General features: G+C 30.8%; 2 protein-coding genes across 2 annotated transcripts; both read right to left on the bottom strand.

The window, feature by feature from the left end:
* Window positions 1-785: 785 nt before the first annotated feature.
* Window positions 786-3,251, bottom strand: LOC145325404 (uncharacterized). Its single transcript, XM_080168391.1, has 4 exons — window positions 2,848-3,251; window positions 2,088-2,634; window positions 1,699-1,827; window positions 786-1,494 (listed from the first exon to the last, which is right to left on the bottom strand). The coding sequence occupies exons 1-4, from the start codon at window positions 2,981-2,983 to the stop codon at window positions 1,089-1,091; spliced, it is 1,218 nt and encodes a 405-aa protein (XP_080024517.1). The 5' UTR covers window positions 2,984-3,251; the 3' UTR covers window positions 786-1,088.
* Window positions 3,252-6,701: 3,450 nt separating this feature from the next.
* On the bottom strand, window positions 6,702-7,521 carry LOC145325694 (uncharacterized). The gene is made up of 2 exons (XM_080168647.1): window positions 7,477-7,521; window positions 6,702-7,092 (listed from the first exon to the last, which is right to left on the bottom strand). The coding sequence occupies exon 2, from the start codon at window positions 7,065-7,067 to the stop codon at window positions 6,702-6,704; it is 366 nt and encodes a 121-aa protein (XP_080024773.1). The 5' UTR covers window positions 7,068-7,092; window positions 7,477-7,521.
* Between the last annotated feature and the right edge of the window lie 10,353 nt (window positions 7,522-17,874).

The following is a 17,874-nucleotide window of genomic DNA, read 5'->3' as shown; positions in this document are numbered from 1 at the left end:
GTACGTCCATTTTAAACATGTTGATTTTTTTTACTTTTTTAACAACAAATTTTTATATGTTCTAATTATCCGATTGATCTGATTTTTGGTATACTGATTCCTGGGACAATAAAATTCAATATTATAAGCAAAGCAACTCTATAATCAAGTCCTAAAAATGTAAGTATGTCCATAAATATCATCCTGTATCCTGTTTTTCGACAAATTTACTTACAATTTTGCTTCAACTCTTATACATTTACATTCTGATTATTCAGTCCTGACACTATACAAGTGTTAATGTCCGTTTACCCTCCGTTCCAGAGCTTCGCTTTTATTGATGTTGTCATCCTTGTTTCATTTGCAAATTGAATAAATGTTTGCGGGAGATAATTTAAATTTCGTCTTGGTTACCGCAAAATAATGCGGCACTGCTATGACTGTAATAAAAAAAACTCCAATGCTGATTAATTTACACTTTTTTTATATATGATTAATGATTATATCTTATAAAATCAAATACGAACGCTATTACATTAAAAATCTGTGATAAATTACATTAAATTAATATTATTTTTTTTTACCACTGGGAGTTAATAATGTTCCTTACTCCACTTTGAGATACTGAGGTAGTTTCGTAAGGAACTATTATCCTGCTCCAAATGCGAAATTTCTCGGAATAAGATGTTGTTGTAAGTGACAAAAAATATTGAATTCTGTCAATAATAAACCATTTTAAACATTTTTTATCTGAAAAAATTTTTCTAAAATAACTAACAAGTGTTTGAAAAAAATAGAAAGTTTATTGAAAAATTACAAAAATAATATTTGAACATATAGGTGCATATTTAAAGTTCACTTCTCCACAGGTTTGCAAGTTTTATGAAATTCAAAATGCCCAACATTTCATTATAAGAGAGAGAGGTTTAATTCTATTTAAGGCACAAACTAGATTCGATTTTAAAACATTCATTCACAAAGGCTATAATTGGATAAAATTAGATAAAATTACATTCGATTTTGTGTGATAATGAAATAAATTACGCTTATATTCAATATAATAAAATTCGAGATATACTTTTGTAGGCTAATTTACCGATTCAAATCCATTAAATTTCGAACTGCTCTGGCGAAATGAGCGGCACACGTTTCGCTAATCTTAGTCTAAATTCTGTGGTTTGCCTGAGATAAAATAACGGCGTATGCAAATTGCGCCAACGCCCATGAATCATTGTAGATTCGAGCGTTGCGCCTGCTTCTAGGTAGGCCGTTACTCCACCGCACTTAAAAGACGTTTCGGAATATGGCTTCTGGATGCCATATTTCTTCAGTATTTCACAGACCTGGGCCATACTCGAGCTGTACTGTAGAGCTTGGGTCAACTTAGGAAACGTCATTCCATTCTGTGTGTAGACTATAAAGTTCAAATGATGGCGGGGATTTCCAGACTCCCCGTATTCTAGACCATAGTATCTAGCGTAGAGCCTGTAGAGCATCACTGGACAGTACTTACCCCTAAAACATATATATTTTATTTCATGATTGTAAGCTTATTAACTCTTTCTCTCCTATTTATAGGCGTCCGATAAACGATCAAAGATCAATTAATTATAGCAATTAAAGAGGATGGTGTAAAAATAATAACCCTATTAAATATTTTATTGCCCTTCCTCAATATTTCCCTTTTTTTCGGAGTTTTTATCTACTCAATTTACTTACTTTGTTTCAGGGATAAAGGCATAAGTGCCTTCAAATAGTTGGTCTTGTTTTGTCTTGGGCAACCTCAACCTCACAAAGTGTCCTTTGTCCTCTACATCTCTCTCCGTGATCTGTACGTAGTCGCTGAATCTAAATATATATATATATTTATTATATATACTTTAATTCTTTATAAAGCTAAATGACAGTCATGTAAAAAATTTTAAATCTAGTAAACTTTCCTCCTAAATTTTCCGCCATTTTTAATCTCTTTTATTCATTTTATTGTTAATTAAATAATTAAGATTGAATTTTGCTTTTAAATTCTTTCAGCTAAAATAAATCCCTTTCCCCTGTTCATTTTAACTCGATATTTATCGCGCCGAATAGAAGTAAATAAATATATTCACCTCAGCCAAGTGTGGAAATATGTGACCACTCTCAACAAAGCTCGGAACTCCACTATATCTGGTCGCTGTCCTTCTTCATATTTCTTCCATATTATTGAGTCAATCAGAATCTTGAGTTCCTCCTGTCCAAATGGAGTTGCCTTTCTCGGAGCAGGCTTCGTTGCCGCGAGACGCCGCATCATCGATGCACAACCAGTTGCTACGGCCGCCGGGATCTCGGAGGTTTCGCGCGCTAAACTAGTTTCAAGACTTACTAATGATGGGCGGTATTTTTTGAACCAGGAATAAGTTTTATTTCTAGAAACCCCGTACGCCAAAAATTGTAAAGTTGATTTCTTATTAAAATGGGGGTATGGATAATCATTTGCTTCACAAAATATTTTGAATTCTCGGAGAATCCAATCGTAAGAGCTATGGGTACTAGAGGCTAAATGCCCCGGAAAAAGAGTTTTGAAGGAATCATAAAGATCAGGGTGGGATTCAATTATTTCCCCAATACCGCCCACATCTGTAATACTCAAACCATGCGGTTGAAACCCCCTCTGTCCTAAATATATTTATGTTTAGATCAATTATACTAGAAGAATTTTGAATACAAGTATTTTAGGTTGCAATTGTCCCTCTCAATTATTATAAAGTCTCATTTAGATATTAATTCTCTATTCTAGTAATAATTTTTTACTCAATTAATTTATCTATCCAAGTAAAATTTCTATTTTAACTATTCTATATCTATTCTATTTTATATCTATCTTATTACCTGTCATATCGCCGACGCCATTTTGTTGAGAAACCACAAAGGGATGAACAGGTTCAGGCTGGATATCAATAATCTCCTCCACTATAGCTATGTCGTCGAAATTAGGTATTATCTCCTCCACTTCATTTTCCGCCATTTTACTTTGAAAATAAACAAAATTACATGTATTACAAAAAATCCCTTAATCTAATGAGTCTATTAATTTTGAGGCTGGTTTAATGGACTCCCTTACATTCTAGACATTGTTACTAAATTCTATATTTTTGACCATTGTGACTTCGTACTTTTGTGCATAAAATTGATAATGATATATAAATATAATTGCAGACTATAAACTGTGTGTATTTTTCTTCCATTATATATATTACTTATATTCTAAATAATCTTAAGAATAATCCTTATAAACTAAAATGATCATAAAACAGTTAGAAATCTTTACTTATTTTTTAAATAGTAAAGCAATGAACTTCATGCTATTATTGAAGATTGAATTCAATTTCAACTCATGGAATAACATAGGGCGGGATTCAAAGATGTATACTGCTTTGACCATGGGATGATAGTGTTGGCCATTATGGAGTAGAGTCCACCATGGAGAACTTGTCCACATAGGACAAAGTAAAATACATGTTGCATCATTATTCTGAATTCTCCTAATCGTAGGTCCCACTAAACTTACAGGTGGGCACATGAAATAAATCTTGTCAGAAAGTAGAGATTGTGCAAAAAAATTTATGCCGGTGTTTGATTTGTCCAATGAATCACTAAAATAAGTAGAGCATATTTTACTCTCCTCTGATGCAAATGCATCAATATCAGGTTTGACTTGAAAGTATTTAAAAATTGTAGATAAAAAGATCCTAGGTACTCCCCAATGGTCTGAATTGAAAGAGGTTCTTGATCCCGCATCCGCCAACTGTATTCGGAGGTGTGATCTGGCTGTCCAGATTGGTACTGTTGTTATTCCAAGTTTCTTCTCGAGGCTCTTAACCTTAACAATATCTCTTTGTATATAAGATTTCCTAGAACCATGTGTGAGAAAATAATAGCATGCTGAACTATCTGTTTCCCAATATAAAAGTTTATAAGGGAATTCGCGTTTCATCTTTACACAATTTTCTAAAAATTTTATGAGTCCTAACAATTCACGCCTTCCAGAACTATATTCTCTCTCCTCAGTATTAAACTCATAGTCCAGTAGCTCAATGATGTTTCCATGATAAAGCGTAAACACTTTTGATTCAGAGGCATCTGAAATCAAAATGTTTTCTGTCGGTAGGTCAGTGTGAGTAATCTGTTTGATAATCTCTTGTACTTCTTTTTGATATACTGTCTGACTTCCCTCTTTACATCCCGTTATTGCTTTCTTATTATAGTATGGTAAATGTTTAGCTAAAAATTCTAATTCTTTTATTCCATCACAAAATGTCACTCTACAATTCCAATTGCCGTCATTTTTAATGACTGTTTTCCCAAGTTCATTATAGGAATTTCTAGGTAAGATAATAACAATATTCCCATGAGATATTCTGAGGGATTGTAACTTGCCAAGCACACTAGCTGCTTGCTTGGCAGGCACGGATCCCTCAGACTTATGCATGGCTAATAACTGTTTAATACTGTTTATATATTTGGTTTCCTTATCAGCACTACAATAATAAATCATACGTTGGGAACATGCCCAGAATCCTTGGTATAATACTTTCTGACTAGGTTCTAATTGACTTTTCTTGAAGTTGATGTTCCAACCAGCGGTTTGGAACAGGCGAATGACAATTTGAATCTTGTATTTACATTCCTCATACGTTGCGGCTATAATCCTGCCGTCATCTAATATTAAGGTATCATTTTAATTTTCTATATTTAGTCAAAGTTAAATTTAAATTGCTCTAGAATTTATTTAAATGCATATGCTAATCCTCAATTTGTATTAAAATTTTTAGCAATATTTCAAGATTTAATTGATTCCTTATATGTTAAGTATATTTCTTATTTAGATATATAATTTCAAAATTTCCAAAGGACTTATTTTGTTACTTTAAAATTCATGATAAATTTATAAATGAGCTCAGGTTTTCCAAGGAATGATCATTTAATAATTAATTCTATTTGAATTATCAAGATCTTATACTACAAACAAATGTCTTACCATTATGCTACGATTTAGATAGAAAATTAAAACAATACACCTATATAAATGCAAAAAGTGATTCCTAGCCGATGAATAAGACTTTTTAAGGGCCGAGTCAATCTTGAAATTACTTCACTAGCTGCCGAGTACCCATAACACATCACAAGAAATATGAAATATCTTTCGAGGTCGTCTTCCGTTGTGATTTTAAAACCAAAATACTTTCTATGTTTTGGATTTAATCTCACGTGGAAGTAGCAATTACTAATGTCGAAGGTTGCAAAAAAGCAACCTTCGACAATTTGATGCTCGACCGCTTTAAGATTTTCCATTTTCGTCTTATGTTGTGTTATATGGGGATTCAGACCTCTGTAAGTAATTAAATAAATAGTTTTTAGTTTCAAAATTTCTATACTATTAAAGATATTTTGAATTCATAAATTAAAAAACTCTTACAATTAATGAATGAACATATGCTATATGCTGTTTTTTAAAAAGTATAATGTACTAATTGAAATTGAAAAAATGATAAATTTCTTAAGTAAACTATTTATTTCCTACTAAGATCGATACAGGGCCGTTTTTTCCTTATGGCACCTGTATCGTCATATTCAATTGAGACACTCATAGGACTGACCCATAGAGGCTTGCTTTCTACGGAAACGCAGGCCTGTTCTAACTGCCATTTTTCTACTGTCTTAATTAAATCCTCCATATTATCTCGTGCTGATTTATTATTATTTTCCTCATAACATTCAGGAGGATTAGAAGCAAAATCCAAACTAAGACCGTTTTCCATAGTATCCAAAACCCACTCCTCTTAAATATTATATAATCTTAATAGTCATATAAATTCTTTATTTCTTATCGATCCTAATTATATTTCTTATTATAATGATTTTTGAAGTTACTTTAAAATTATATAATAAACCTGGCTGAACTACATTTAACATAAATTGCCGGCTAAGTTCCGAATGAATACTAAGGGTTGACTGAGGAAGAGCATATCCATTTTCATCAAGCCATTTTGTTAAGGCCTCTGCCGTAGCTTTAGGATCATCCCATCCTTTTTCTTCTATTATGGCAACAAGTTCATCTAAATTTGAACTTAATGTTATAAATTTATACTAAATATTGATTATTATGTACAATCTAATTTACTAGATTTATCAATATTGTCTACTATTTTATTTTAAATGAGCCTTACTTTCCTAAATGATAATATGCTATTATAATTCTTATTTGCTATTATGATGAAATTTAATTCATCATTGCCCTATCCCTTAAAATTTAAAATTTTCCTGACTTATTTTATCAAATTCATTAATAATTGTTGAATCTACAATTTCTCTAATATTTCATGTAATGAATTCAATATATTTAATTCAATAAATTCATTTCTCATAATTTATGTTGAGATCTTAATTTACAAAAAAACAAGGCATTCTATAAGATCCTATTTTAATTAATATAGTTTATACATTATATCAATTTGTTTATAGGAATCTATTATAATAAATTTAATTTAATTTCATTATAATCATTTCCTTTACAGAGATCTTAATTCCAGACCCTTCCTAGCTTTATCAATTCTACAATTTATTTCCCATTTTCGAGATCTTAATTTCAGAAACATCCTGAATTTCATTCCCTTAATCCATTTCTTTTGAGATCTTAATTCTAGAAACATCCTTATCTATCTATTGTCCTAATTACTATTCATTTACTCACTTCTTTTAGGTGTATTTGTTCCCGGTACCAGGCTTAGAGCAGCAACACGTCCTGATTCCGCACGTCTCTGCTCATGTGCCGCGATGTCCTCCGGCCTACACGCATTGTCCTTGTACCAATGACCAATCTGCCCACAACGACTACAACGTGAAGTACGTTTTTGGGCTAGAATGTTCAATTGGTTCAAGGACGAACGCGTGCCGCCAGAGGGTCCGGCTTGTGGCTGCAGGATATTCTGCAGTAGAGTCATAACATCCTGACTCTGGCTCTGGTTCTGGTTCTGTTTCTGGTACTGTGGTCTCTGATATCCAGGTGAATATCTCCCTCTTCCACGATTAAACGTTCCTCGTGTACTCATCTTTAACTTCTGGGTCGCCAACTGTCTAAAATATTGTTCATTTTATTATATTTAATAGTTTACTATTGTTTTTCTATATCAATTCTTAAGGTGTTTATTCCCTTTTAATAAGATATCTTAATTGTGAAACCGATGTGGTTCTTTTAAATTTCATAAATTTCCTAAACTTCTAACTATCTTATTAGGATATAATTTATTCTTTGTGAAATGAACATTAATTAACCACTTTTGAAATATAAGACTTTCATTTAATATGATCTTATATATTATTTCCAAAAAATTACTTCAAATTTCATTGTAGATTCCAAGTACGTTATTTATAACTTTTAATTTTCAAAGTGTGAATTAATTCACATCTATCATATTTTATCTATCCCTATCTATCAATTTAATTTAATCATAATTATACCTTGACAATTTCGATCCCAGTATACTGAACTCACAGTGTTCCGTATTTACGAGATGAATGAGCTCCGCTCCATACATGAATTCCACGAGCGATCATTTATAACGATCGCGCGTTTGGAGAACCAATTTCCTCGCTTGTTGCCTCTGGCTCTCTTTCTGCGCCTTTACTTCAGGAGTATCTAGATCAATAAATTAACATTTATTTTTATTCAATTTCTATAAATTCTTTCATCTCTATAAGGATTTCAATTCAAAGATTAATGTGGAACCATTGCACATGGCCTATATTTAGGACAAATTTAAACGCTATTTACTTTTATAATTTTTTAAATATTTAAGTTTATTTCTAATTCAATATGTATTCCACTATAGGATTTATAGTTTAATACTATAATAAAGATCTATTGTGTGTGGTCCTATCCGGAACAATTCTTAATTGTTATCTATTTATAACATTTGAAATATATATTAGTCGAAACCTGGTTTAATATCTACTTTACTATTACAATTATATTGCAAACATTACTCAAAAAATTATCATAAATCTGATAAAATATCTATTTTTTCTATAAATTCAAATAAATTAATCCTTTAATTATCATAAATTGCCTTTAGGAACGTTGTCGCTAATTAATATATTCTTCTTTACTATCATATCATCTTATAAAGGACTATATATCTCATGTTTATGGTTATTAATCTTACTACTACATTTACTGTTTTCTATCTATTTTATTCTTACCATCATCCAAAGTCTTGGGCTGAAAAACCAAGTTGTTCTCAGTTGTTACGAGGAATTGGGCGTCCGCCACCAGCCGCTGTCTGTCAGCGTTGAACACACTAAAAATTTATATTTTAATTTATAACTTATAATCAATCTATTTGTATTTTCTTTTTCTATTGATATCATGCTCCAGTAATAATTAAGTTTCAATCAGTATTTTCGTCAATTTCCTACTTTTGTTTAGGCATAAATCTATTCTATTATTTTTCTATTTCCATCTATTCATTCTATCTATTTTATACTTACTGAGGTGTGCATATCTGTGCTTCTGACAAAATCTGAGTTCTTCTCGCATCAAATTCCTCCTTACTCATCCGCTCAATCTTAAAAACCTCCGTGATAGTATCGGAAACATAGAAAAAGTTTTTAATCATGTGATTTTTAATAATTTCATTTACTATTTATTTACTTTTATTAGATTTCTCTGCTAATATATATTTCTATTAAATTTCAAATCAAATTCTTAAAAGTACAACAAATTGTACTCATTTTTAATCATTTTGATTAATATCTAATTTAATTAGAATTTGTTCAAATACTCTAAGCATTCTAATCTTTTTTCAAATCAAATATTCTTATTAATTTTAAGAATTTAATATATTCTTTGTGTATATATTTTTGAGGACTTTATACCTCTTTAACAACAACAATAACATAAGGACTCTATCCCTTCCATGCTTTATATCCTAGGGACTTTATACCCTTACAAATCTACTATTAGGGACTCGATACCCTGCCAGGGTTTAAACCCTTATCAATTCAAATTTAGGGATTTCTTTCCCTCTCTTAGAATTTTTATTCATTTTAATATTACTGAAATTCTTTTTCAACAATCACTATTTAATTTGAACTTAGTTTTCCATATTTAAATTAAAAGACACATAGAGAAATAATAACTATTCGTTAATTAAATATTCAAATGATGTTAAAATTAATTTCTAATTTCATTGAAACTATTATGATATTTCTCTATTCGTTTGTTAATTCAAAACATCAAATACTTTTCACATATTAATTAATTTCTATACTGATAATGAATCACTTTAAAGATAACTATTTCATGTATAATAATGTATATAATATTTCATTTGTTTTATTATAATCCTTTATCTTGTTTAAAACATCTTCCATATTATATAAATTATAATACATGAATTTATTTATGAAAACTCTTATGTTATTAACGATTTCAAATAAATTTTTTATTGCGTCAATGTTATTTATGATTTCGGGTGGGGGGGTGGGTTAATTGCGTGTCTACGCGGCGGAATGTCTGATTCAACTAGTCCTTTATATCTATAAAGGATAGAAAGAAAGCCGCCATCTTGAAATTCACATGAGCATGGTTGCCAACTTTCTTATTAAAAAGTAATATTAAATTTTATTTAATAGCATGATTATTGACTTAAAATTTAGCAATTTCCTCAGGAAAATAAGTTCCTTACTCCACTTTGAGATACTGAGGTAGTTTCGTAAGGAACTATTATCCTGCTCCAAATGCGAAATTTCTCGGAATAAGATGCTATCTTATATAATTCAAATTACTATACTATACTATACGTCGAATCATAGATATATTGCCCGGAAGTTAACAGAGTCGCATTATTCGAACTAAATTTCGCATTTCTTTGCAAATGCTTTGCTATGCCAATACTCAAAACTATGTGACGCCGTTAATTCCGGACAATTATATCAATATTAAAATTGAATTTGAATACCTTTATCATGATCCTCATTAGTTTTTACATTATCACTATTTGCTTCGGCAGCCATCTTGTAGAATACCTTCTTTATTGAAAGTAAGTTGGTTACTGTGGGTTAATTGAGTGTCTACGCGGCGGAATGTCTGATTCAACTAGTCCTTTATATCTATAAAGGATAGAAAGAAAGCCGCCATCTTGAAATTCACATGAGCATGGTTGCCAACTTTCTTATTAAAAAGTAATATTAAATTTTATTTAATAGCATGATTATTGACTTAAAATTTAGCAATTTCCTCAGGAAAATAAGTGAATGTTGTAAACATTATAGCAGACAGATCTAAATTTCAAATTTAGAAAGGTGAAATTTTCAGGGATATAAAAAATAAGTGCAGAATTTTTTTCATTTAAAAAGATAATCTAATTAATTGTCAATAATCGTATTTCAATATAATATATTTTTGATAGGCAATATATTAACCCTAAAAATTGAAAGTCGTCGTAGTGCTTTTAAGAATAAGGTTTTTAATTTTTAAAAAAAAATTAAATATCTCTGAAGAAGGGGAAAGAAGGATTTAACCGTAAATGAAAACATGAAATATAGGCCTGAATTATATCGCCACACTTGGCGGATTCTTGCGGAAAGGTGTGGATAGTATAATACGCCTCTGCCTTTAGGTGTAATGTGAAGCTACTTTTAGGTCCAAAGAAGATTATATAACTATTATTGGGAAGGTTACATTCATCTACCTATTTAATCCAGAGAGGGAGGGGACATTGGACTGTTTATTACACTAGTACCCACACGTTTTATGGTAATGTTTTCTTATTCGTTAGTAGCTCAACAACTTTGGAGAATTTATTTTTTCTTGGATAGTTCATTAAGATTAGTGTCGAAATGTTTCAACCCATTAATTGTATTCTACAGAATGGGTAACTTTGTGTATCATCATTAGGGATGAACGTCCATTTATCGGCTATTGACCTATCCTTTAATCTGAAATAGGAAAGGAAGATCGCGCAGCAATTACAAGCTTAGATTTATGTTAAAAGGCGTTACAATCTCAAAAGGTAACATAATAGTTAATTTGAATAGCAAATATTTTTAGCACTTATTAGAAGAAAATTTACTTTAGAAGATGTTAAAAAGTATAGTGTATAGTAGCCGTGCTGTCAAAAAAATGTAACTTAAAATTGTACAAAAAAAACTATTACTTTTTGGGCTAAAAGTATTTTTAGGCTCCCAAAAAGTATAAAATGTTTTAAAATACAATGAAACAATTAAAAATTACAATGAGTAATAATTTGAATAGCCGTTGCCCTAATTTAGAATAATAAGAGGGACATTTTTAAACTAAGTATTTGGGTTTCTTAGGCATCTTTTCAATAGGGAAGTTACTCTATAATTTGAAAAGTCCGTCTGAAACGTTTTGGGGAAAACGTGATATTCTCGGCTCCCTTTTAAGATAGACGCCTGAATTTTTTTGGGTTTGAATAAGTTCACATTCTTCATATTTTCACCAAATTTTATTAAAATTCGTCAATTGCGTGGGGTGCTAGATCGATTCCTAGATTTTTTAGTTTTCATGAATTACTCAACTCCTTTTCAAGATAGACGGCTAAAATTTTCAGGGATAGAATAAATTCCAATTCTGAATACTTCTATCAAGTTTCATTGAGCTTTGCAAATTGGTTGGTGTGCTAGTTCGATTCCAAGATTTGTAAGTTTTCATGATTTTCTAGACTTCTATTCAAGATATACGACTGTAATAAATTCAGGGATTAAATCAGTTTACATTTTACATATTCCCACAAAGTTTTATTAGGATTTGCTTATTCGTTGGGGTGCTAGATCTATTCCTGATTTCACATTATAAATTTTAAAAGGTTTCGTGATTTATTTTTTATGTTTATTTTTTATGACACTTATACAATGCCAATAAAACTGTTGTTTCATTGCAAATTTTAAAAGGTTTCGAAATAAATTTTTATGTTTATTTTTATGACACTTTTTTCCGGATGTTCATACATAATATTCTAGTTTCGCTACTTATGGATGGTGTCTATCGGCCATTTAAATCGGTGACGGGCTAAGAATAATGTTTTTCCAGTAGATTCGCTTTAACCTCGCTTGTTGTCCTAGGAATCATTATTAATAAGATGAAAAGGATAATTAAATTATGCCAAAAAAAATCAACATATCTTAAATGGACGTACAGACCCTTTGTTAATCCTACCTAACTATTACAGGAATCAACAAGCACAGTTTAAAATAGATAGAATATTGCTAACATTCAAAATTTACGATAAGAGCTATCTGTTACGTACGGACGGCCGTACAGACATACCCTTATTATAAAAAAAGCTTCGCTTTTTAATATTGCATAGATCTCTGGCTGTCTCATTCTGCAGTGTGATATATTAGTTGAGTAAATCTAGTTAGATTGACAGAATAATAAATGTATATGTATAGATGTAAAACACAGACAACTACCTGTTCCAGTGTTGGGGACCTTTTTCATCTGCCAGCAAATTGCTTTCCAATCCTTTGTAGCAACATGGCCGTGTTAATATTTCCGAAGCTATTGGCTGATTTTAAAATAACCAATAAAAAGGGTCTTTACCCCGTGAATATACAGTTATTTTAACCCTGTCCCCTCAATTCTTTTACTTTAATGACAGAATATAAAGAAATAGATTCTCAACAAGAAATTTTAGTCGCTGATCTAAAATAGCAACCGAGTAAATACTCCCTTTTAAAAATAAATATTTCCTCTCTTAAGTTGTAGAAGGGTCGAAACATAAGGTAGATTAAATAATTAATAAGAGGCATTATAACTAAAATCAGACGTCAATCTTTACTCTTTAATTATAAAAAAAATCTAAGGAACAGACAGACCTACATTTGAATTATAGAGAAACCTACCAACTGAAAAAGAATAGTTTTTGTAAAGATAAGACTAATAAATCAGCTTCATAGTTTAATTTTATTATGAAATGCCTCATTTCAAGCTTATAAACACAATGCACAAGGAATAGTATATCCTTAAGTAGTGCAGCAATTACAAGTCATAAAATAAAACATTAGAAGATCTAAAAAGTATTATAAATAAAGGCAATAGATAATTTAAAATTCATAGTCGTCGAAACGTTATTTTAGAATTAGTATTAATCATAAATAAAACTAAATTAATACATTAATAAACAAAAAATACAGTAGAAATTTTCTGTATATAAACTTTTAAAGGAATTTTTTTAACCTTTTCACAAATTATCAAGATTATAAGGCCTTTCAAAAGATTAGGTAAAAACTATTTAACTGAAAGACAGAAACTATGGCTATGAAGTATCTTCGCTACTTTAAAAGTTTAAGGAAATAAGCCCACACGTAGCCCTAATAAACATTTTAAAATAAAGTTATAGTTCTAAATTTACATGGTCTACTTTTTCTTAACATAAAAAAGTTTTTACGTTTTTAAAGCACAGGTCTTTGGTCCCTCGTGGCTAACAAAACTGGTTTTAATCTTATAATTTTTTCATTTTTATATCTACGGAAAGCTGTTTATAATACTATGCGATAAATAACTATTCCAGTATGGCTTCGAGACCAATTAATATGTTTAGGAAATAAATTGAAAGGAATTGAATGAACCTAAGCTTGTTTTGTATTGATATTTTAGGGGCTATATCCCTTGCATCTAGGGGATCTGTATTAAAATTAACTTGAAAACAAATCTGTTCAGTGGTTAACGAGATCTTAACTGACAAACAAAAAAAGTCACGTTTTGATACAATAGGATCTTTTCTTGAGAAGCTAGGTTGAAGAGAAGAAACATATCGGTTCAGTGGTTAGCGAGATCCTTCTGTCCACACAGACAACAGATAGACATCCCGTTACTTTTATATCAGGATGATAGGCTGTAGTTTCATTTTTTAGGTGAAAGTTTGACATTTAATCATTTTATTCTAATCTTAACTTTCATATCGACTGGTTTTTAAAATATTATATAAACATAACTTCATTCTTATAGCATAGTGCGAACAAGAGTCAGAGGTTGATTTAAAACCAAGACCAAAGTTTAATTCTAGTAGGGGAAAGAAAGTTGAATTCTTTCTTGAATCAAGAATCAGTTGTAACGTAAAACGCCATTAAAGATGAGAAAAAATTTCGGATTCCTTAACCTATTTAAAAATTATTTTGATGATATAGAATAAACTTTTAGTTTTTTTTTCTATAAAACCAGTTGAAATATATGTGCATGTAGATATAGAATAAATTAACAGAGGAAATTTGTCGTCAACTTAGTTTTCTAATATTGACCTAGTTTTTGGACAGTTCGTTCATCTAGTAGGAGGAGAATTAATGTGTTAAAATGGGTAGATAAGGGGTGTCGTTATTTTAGCCAGCTGTGAGTATTACTCTATCAGAGCACATGAAAATCTGTAGTCAGATCCAAGTATCATTATATCGACTGTATGTAGTGTGTCTAAATTAAGGTTAAGGGTTAGTTGTCTGTGCTAAGTAGAACAAAAATACTAGTCATAAATAAGACACATGGCACATATACATCTAAACCAACTAGAAGCCTAAAGTTTTTAACATAAATCATTTTGTTATTCATAAATTAAAATAAAATTTATAAAAACTGATACCTCTGGATAAAAACCGATACACAGCCATACTGAAAATAGCATGTATAGCATCGTATTACAGACAATTTCCATGATATCAAAACAAAAATCATAAAATCAATACCAGTTTTGTAAGCCCGGCCATCTGCAAAATTATAAAACATCATTAAACCCCCCCCCCCCCCCCCCAATTAAAATAAAACTGGAATAAATAATTCTTCAAAAATGTCCAAGACGATTTGGTAGAATTATTCATATAAACTTAATTTAGCATTTGAAACTTATGAGGTTTTAATTTAGCTATTTTTAAAATTATTAAAAAAAATGATTAAAAATGTTAGCAAATTTATTTTTTTTTGGCATCAGAATGTAGATTTTTATCCAAAATTTGTATGTCGAGCAAAATTAACCAAAGTTTATGGGGGGGGGGGATGGATTTTGTTAAAGGGGTAAGTTTGGTGGGGTGGGGAGTTTTGGGGAGATTAAGATGGGTTTTAGAGGGGTTGATGCAAAGTTTGAAATTGCATATGTGCATAGTCAATTCAGAAAAGTCATAATGTTCTTATAAGAAAACAATTTAATAAAATAAATATTAGTACCTTGCTTTTTTAAATTTTGAAATTTTTCTTCCTACAAACTTTTTGATGCTTTCCTTTAATAAAGCCATGGCTCTTGATTCCCCCTCCCTCAATTTTGAAAAAAAAGAGTGTTTGACTATGCACTTTTGAGGGATATCACCGACTTTTCTGAATTGATTTAGATCAGAATGCAGATTTCTGTATTTTGGCTGGTATACTGAATACAGGCTGCATCACAGGAGCGTACACAGAGATTTGTTTAAAGGAGTTTGCTGCCTTCCAATCCCACTATAAATAGTTTTTATAGTACGAGGACGACCAAGGGGGGGTAGAGGTGGTAACCCCAACATAATGTTTAGATTTCACCTCTTTCTCCCAATAAAAGTTACAATCTGAAGTGCCATGGACAATCACAAATATTTTTTCAGATGCGGGGTGTTACCTCCCCCAAAACATTATAAGACCTCTCCAAACTGTAATTAACCTTCTCCCCCCCCCCAAAAAAAAATAATAGACTTATTTGTCTCTGCTAGACACTTTTCTTCCCCCCCCCCTACTAGAAAAAATGTGCATGTTATGCCCCTATCCGATGCATCCAAACTTTGTAAATGGAGCATCTCATTTATATTCCTCCCATATAAACAAATCTGGTGACAGATACCCAGTAGTCAGAGTATGTACACATTTATATTCCTCCCATATAAATAAATCTGATGACAGATACCTAGTAGTCAGAGTATGTAAACATTTATATTCCTCCCATATAAACAAATCTAGTGACAGATATCTAGTAGTCAGAGTATGTACACATTTATATTTCTCCCATATAAACAAATCTAGTGACAGATACCTAGTAGTCAGAGTATGTACACATTTATATTCCTCCCATATAAACAAATCTAGTGACAGATACCTAGTAGTCAGAGTATGTACACATTTATATTTCTCCCATATAAACAAATCTAGTGACAGATACCTAGTAGTCAGAGTATGTACACATTTATATTCCTCCCATATAAACAAATCTAGTGACAGATACCTAGTAGTCAGAGTATGTAAACATTTATATTCCTCCCATATAAACAAATCTAGTGACAGATACCAAGTAGTCAGAGTAAGTACACATTTATATTTCTCACATATAAATAATCTGGAGACAGATACCTAGTAGTCAGAGTATGTACACATTTATATTCCTCCCATATAAACAAATCTAGTGACAGATACCAAGTAGTCAGAGTATGTACACATCTATATTCCTCCCATGTAAATAAATCTGATGACAGATACCCAGTAGTCAGAGTATGTACACATTTATATTCCTCCCATATAAACAAATCTAGTGACAGATACCTAGTAGTCAGAGTATGTACATATTTATATTCCTCCCATATAAACAAACCTGGTGACAGATACCAAGTAGTCAGATTATGTACACATTCATATTCCTCCAATATAAATAAATCTGATGACAGATACCTTGTAGTCAAAGCATATATATATTTTTTTCCTTCCATACAAACAAATCTGGTGACAGATACCCAGTAGTTAGAGTATGTACACAAAATTATAAAGTATAAAGGGCAACAGTCCATATGGGCTAACAAAACTGGAATTAATACTACATTTTTTTTATTTTATTATCCGCGGAAAGAGGTCTTTTTTAAATGGAAAACAAAGGTCTTAATGTATGAACTAAAATGCAACTTATGATAAAACGCCATTAATATCTTATTTGATCATAAAGAACATACATTTTCAACTGAAAGAAATGATGTGAAATACTAAAAAGTAGGCCCTGGAATGACCAGCAGTATCCGAGATCATTAGCTTCAGCTAACTAATTTTTTAAAATTAACTTTAGATTTATCAAATAATGATTTTATTTGTCAGATAATGTCAAAAAAATAATAATTTATTTATTTCTTGACATTTAAATATAAATCTTTATTGAATTAAAATAAATGTTGTGTTGCAGGGAGGAGGGGATATTAAGTTGTTTATTACACTAGTCCCCAAAGTTTTATAATAACGTTTTCTTATTTGTTAGCTCAACAACTTTAGGGACTTTTAATGCATATTTGTTGATTGGTTCATTAAGTTGAGTGTCCAAACATTTAAACCTTAAATTGTAATCTACAGAAGGGGTATTTTGTGCATCATCATTGGGGTTGTACATTTATTAATCAGTCATTGTCTTATCCCTTTAGATCCCTGGTGGTACTGTATGATAGAAAAATACATGATTGTAAAAAGTCCTCGTAAAATTCACATAAAATAAAACATTATATTGCTCTAAAAACTTAAAAGTAAGAAGAGTTACATAATAATCAAGTATAATAACAAGGATGACAACATCCATAGGTGACGTGATGTTACAAGAAGCTTATAGGTCAGGGATCTAAAGAGATAAGACAATTCCTGATAAATCAATGTACATCACCAATAATGATACACAAAATTACCCCTTCTTTGGATTTCAATAAGTTGTTGAAACGTTTGGACACTGAACTAAATGAACCAATCAATAAAATTTCAATACTAAATTTCAATAAGGTTGTGGAGCCAACAAATAAGAAAACGTTGATTTAAGACTTTGGGGACTAGTGTAATATACAGATCAATGTCCCCTCCCTCGCTAAAAGTATAAACAAGCTTTATCAAATTATAAAGAAAAAACAAACAGACGGACGGACGGACAAAAT

This window comes from Acartia tonsa, chromosome 8 (assembly GCF_053477335.1).
Source record: "Acartia tonsa isolate MP-2025a chromosome 8, ASM5347733v1, whole genome shotgun sequence".
Classification (NCBI taxonomy): domain Eukaryota; kingdom Metazoa; phylum Arthropoda; class Copepoda; order Calanoida; family Acartiidae; genus Acartia; species Acartia tonsa.
This window is presented reverse-complemented; position numbering and strand designations above follow the sequence as displayed.